This window comes from Macrobrachium rosenbergii, chromosome 14, assembly GCF_040412425.1.
Source record: "Macrobrachium rosenbergii isolate ZJJX-2024 chromosome 14, ASM4041242v1, whole genome shotgun sequence".
Lineage (NCBI taxonomy): Eukaryota > Metazoa > Arthropoda > Malacostraca > Decapoda > Palaemonidae > Macrobrachium > Macrobrachium rosenbergii.
Genome location: NC_089754.1, coordinates 14,667,721 through 14,672,802, shown reverse-complemented (window position 1 = coordinate 14,672,802; position 5,082 = coordinate 14,667,721). Strand labels below are relative to the sequence as shown.

Here is a 5,082-nt window from a genome sequence, read left to right as displayed (position 1 = left end):
AGAAGACTTAAAGGTCCTTTTCAGGATTTGAGGACATTGATTTCTCGTTGCACTTTCATCATCATCATCATCATCATCTTGGTCATTTTCACCGTTGCTTTTTTCACCATTTTCTATTTCCACGACATTGATCATTATTACTGATATCTGCTTTATCATCTTCATCATTTTCACCACGGCTGTGAACTTATCGGTGCACATTAAGGTAGGTAATGGAAGAGGCTTTCACCACTGACCATCAGCATCACTAGAACATCACTTGTTTGAACACGGAGCTGCTAACACTATTTTCATATCACCATCACTACTATGGTTCTCCCTCTCCCTCTCTCTCCCTTATTCTCACTCTTTCTCACACACACATATTCTCTCTCTTTCACTCTTCCTCTCTTTCTCTTTCCCTCTCTCTCTCTCTCTCTCACTCTCTCTCTCTCTCTCTTTCATCTCATCTCCCACCTACCACCATCCCGCAGTTGTAGGTGGAGGAGGAGGAGGAGGAGGAGGAGGAGGAGGAGGAGGAGGAGGAGGAGGAGGAGGAGGAGGTGGTGGTGGTGGAGGGGCTAGAACAAGCTAATGAAATCTAGGGGCATTTCTTCTTTTTCCACACATTATTTCCGTATCACTTTTTCTTCTTCGTTATCAGCACTTTTTCACTTCACTTTCTTTTTCCACTTTTCCAGGTCACCGGCCTCTCTCTTTCTCCCTCGTTTCCTCTTTCTCCTCTCTCTCTCTCTCTCTCTCTCTCTCTCTCTCTCTCTCTCTCTCTCTCTCTCTCTTATGCACTGTGTTTATTATCACTTTTCTTGAGCACTGGCCTCTTGCTCAATGGCCTTTTTATTGGCAGCTATGCACTGTGGCACCGAGAGTACATCACATCACTTCACATCACATCACATCACATCACATACACACCCTGTCTGTTCCTCCCTCTCGTCTCCCTCTAGAGTCTTCCTCGATGTGTTGCCTTCTGCTCCTCCTTCGAGATGATGATATTCACTCTCTCACTCTCCTCCATTCCTAACTAACACTTGGAGGATGACCACAGACAAACACACTCACACACATACACACACGGACGGACAGACACCTCCAGTGAATGAATGGATGAGGGATGGATGGATGAAGACCAGCCCCAAAACTACACACACACACACACACTCATCCATCCGGTGAAGAGAGGCCGAGAAGTGTAGAGAAGAAAGCTGGGCCTGGGATCTACCGACGACGAGAGAGAGAGAGAGAGAGTCCTGGCGGTAGTCATCATCGCCAATCCCAAAGACTATTTGGCCTCTCTGGACGCTCCCACGGGGCACCAGGGCGCCCTTTGGCCATGCCCTTCGGATAACACCTACCTCCTGAGACATCACACCATTGCTCGAACCTGCTCCGGCCTCAATATCTGGGTAAAATAGTAGAATGGACCTTAGATTGCATCTCCCCCCCAACCAACCATTCCCCGCTAGGTTTGACGACTCCACGATCAATACGGCGGAGCCCAAGAGAGAGAGAGAGAGAGAGAGAGAGAGAGAGAGAGAGAGAGAGAGAGAGGGAGGGGGGAGGGAGCGAGTGAGAGAGAGAGAGGGGGGAGGGAGAGAGAGATGGGAGCGAAAGCGAATGAGGGAATAAGAAAAGAATGAGTAAGGAGGATAAATAAATATGATATTCGGATAAATAGAATATAAGGATGGTGGAAAGACAGGAGCAAATAGAGGAGTATAAACAGACTCCGGATGTATAGATGAACGATTTTTCATACACACCCACATACACAGGTTTGTGTATATAGTATTTTTATTGCACATATGTGTGTGTGTGAGAGCGTGTGTATGCGTGAAGCGTTGTATTGATGGAAGTATATAGATGCAGGATAAAAACATGTATGCGCTTACAATCTTATTACGCAAAGACAAAAGTATGCCTACACAACACCACATACATACACACACGCACACACACACACACACACACTGTATAATACATACATTTACATATATTTACATATACATATATAGTATATGCATATATATATGCACGCTATATATATATATATATATATATATATATATATATATATATATATATATATATATATATATATATATATATATATATATATATACATATATATAGATAGACAGATAGATAGATAGATAGGTGTGTGTGCGAGTAACTTGCAAGAGGCATCATCAGGAGAATGAGAGGTGGAAGCAGAGAGGTGAATAGATGTGCAAAAGAACACCGAGTATAAAAAGTGGAGCAAGCAAGTCGTTCAGTTAAAAGTAAGTTAAAGGCGCCGGTAAACAGAAGGACAGAAGGACGGCAAAAACAGGTATGAAAAAGACGGCGGTTCAAGAAAGGGTCATTGACATCGTGAAGTCTTTTCTGATCAGAATTAAACGTCTGAACGATAATGAAAAACGATTAAATCAGTGAAACTGGCAAAAGATAAGTTAATCCTCTCTACCCCTCCTCTTCCTTCGTTTCTTCCCCTTACCCACCCTCTTCCTCCTCCTCCTCCTCCTCCTCCTCCTCTTCTGCTTCTTCTTCTTCTTTTCTTCTTCTTCTTCTTCTTCTTCTTCTTCTTCTTCTTCTTCTTCTTCTCCAAACTTGTTCCATTTCGTTTCCTTCTGTAATGTTCTGCCTTAGTAAAGCGTATCTGTAACCCATTAGGCAAGTTGCATTTATGAAATATAGTTTCACCTTCTAAATCCGAGAAGAAATTATGTAATCTCTCTCTCTCTCTCTCTCTCTCTCTCTCTCTCTCTCTCTCTCTCTCTCTCTCTCTCTCTCTCTCTCTGAATGTTGTGTCTATCTGTCTCTCTGTCAGTCTGCTCAGCTGTCCTCTCTGAATCAGTGAAAGGTCAAATGTTACTTTTATCTCTTTTCATTTGATTGTTTCATATACAGTTCGATTCTTCCACTCAAACCTCAGATACAAGACGTTCATACTGTGTGCCTGAGATTTTCCGTTAAGAGAAAATACCTGTAGGCTGAGGTAGTTGCGAATAATGACAGTTTCCTTTTCCAAAATGGTGTTAAAATCATTCTCGATTCGTTCTCACGTAGTTTGTGTCTATTCGGATAGACCACGATGAATTATCAGAACTTTAATCGCTATAAATTTACATAGACCGAACCCCTTTCTCGTGCCTCCAAAGTATCGGATCACGAGTGAAGAAGAAGAAAAAGTATGCCCTCTGAATCTACAGATGCCAGTCCCATTTTCTTATTTAGCCTTGGATCGTCCATTTGGGCAGGCTTTCGGTTTCGTTCTAAGTACAGAGTTAGACGGGCATTTACTGGAATGAAAGATTAGATGCTCAAATGGATTCTTACTTTCTTGAGAAATCTTTACGAAGATCTTTGCAAAGATCGACCATCTCTGCAGCATCATTCAGCTGGCAACAGTCAAGACACTTTCATTAAGTTAGAAAGTGACTAAGGAATTACGTCCTAGTAATTTTATTTACGCCAAAATTTCAAGTTCGCTTCATGTGACTTTATCCGTTTCCTATGTGGCCTGTTTATTTCCTCATAATGATTTTCAACATCGCATTCTGAATGGGCTTATGTATAAACTGGCAGAAGATATTGAATAATCCCGCTACCAGATGCCTATTTTCCCTTTCTCCTATGGTTTGCCTTAAGATCCCTTGAGTTAAGGAAGTATCATCTTTGAATGTTACTGGACGCTATGGCAATTGTGAGGCATACTCTGGCATCCTGCTTTCCATTAATGGTACGTGAACGACGTGACGAATCAAGTACTGTAAACTTTTAGTTCATGAGACGAAAATCCCTCTTAGAGAGCGTCTCATAGTTGGAATTCAAAGCGCTGCCTTTCGACACAGAACAGAATAAAAAGTATTCTTTATTCCTTTCCCTACTATTTTAGCAACATGGTAGCAACATTACGTTACTACAAAAAATGAAAATCGAAAACATGTACTATAAACAACCGAAATCGACCATGGACTGTCCTTCTCTAATCAACGACATCTAATATAGAATATATATATGTAAAAATATATATATATATATATATATATATATATTCTATATTATATGATGTCGGTGATTAGATAAGACAGTCCATGGTCGATTTCGGTTATTAAAGGCATATACATTTTATTGATTTTTTTACTTCACAGTACTGTACTGTTAACTTGTTTCCTCTGGAGCCGCCTTCTGTTATGAGAAACGATATATATATATATATATATATATATATATATATATATATATATATATATATATATATATATATATATATATATATATATATGTATGTATATATATATATATATATATATATATATATATATATATATATATATATATATATATATATATATATATATATATCACTAAGTCGTTTCCCATAACAGGTCCAGACAAAAAAAACAAGGTAAAAGTAACTGCCATGATCATTCATCTTTTAGTGAATCGATGCAAGAAACTTCCATAACATTGATCTCCCCACAAAACAGTAAAGAAAGCTCATCAGCAGATCGTATTCCCACATTACACAAACTAAAATGTTCATCCTAATCTTGTAGGCACTCATGCATCCCGGGTATTAAAGGTCCTTCCGTTCTAACACCTCTGTAACTTATTCTATTCAGCAATTTCTGAGTCTTTTTCTACTTTTGCTCAACATTTCCGAATTATATATTCTATTCGCCAACCTATTGTTTTTCATTTTCTCTTCATGACCAAACCGTCTTAAAGCGCTCTTATCCATTTCTTTTTCTAAACCTGCCGTTTTTCTACTTCGTCCTTTCTCCACATTCCTCTACCTTTCATTGCTTCTTACTCCATGTTTACAACGTGAATACTTCTTCCTATCAACTCAGTTACTGCATTTCTTTTATTTACATTCAGCAGCCACACTATACTTCATGACAGAGGGTGGGGTCAACTCCCTTCAAAAATTTCAGCTTTGACTTCGTTAAAAACTCCAAAATTATTCTCTTCCAAATGTTGCGACCACCCTGCTACCTTCCTTGCTTGAGCTATTCTTATACTCGCCTCGTTTCCCATCTTACCATTATCCATAGCATTTACTTATAAATACTTGCT

The 5,082-nt window shown here is 39.4% G+C and overlaps 1 protein-coding gene across 9 annotated transcripts in view; it reads right to left on the bottom strand.

The window, feature by feature from the left end:
• The window catches only part of Drep2 (DNA fragmentation factor-related protein 2), a 132,321-nt gene extending 130,849 nt beyond the window's left edge, over nt 1-1,472 (bottom strand). For 4 of the 9 annotated variants that reach the window (XM_067115942.1, XM_067115949.1, XM_067115946.1 and 1 more), the window contains exon 1: nt 1,353-1,472. In XM_067115942.1, the coding sequence (XP_066972043.1) occupies nt 1,353-1,364 (12 nt within the window). In that variant the 5' untranslated portion in view covers nt 1,365-1,472. Of the gene's footprint in view, nt 1-236; nt 713-1,352 lie in introns of those variants that run through there. The other 5 variants (XM_067115939.1, XM_067115944.1, XM_067115948.1 and 2 more) reach the window with 2 other exon arrangements.
• Nucleotides 1,473-5,082: the final 3,610 nt, after the last annotated feature.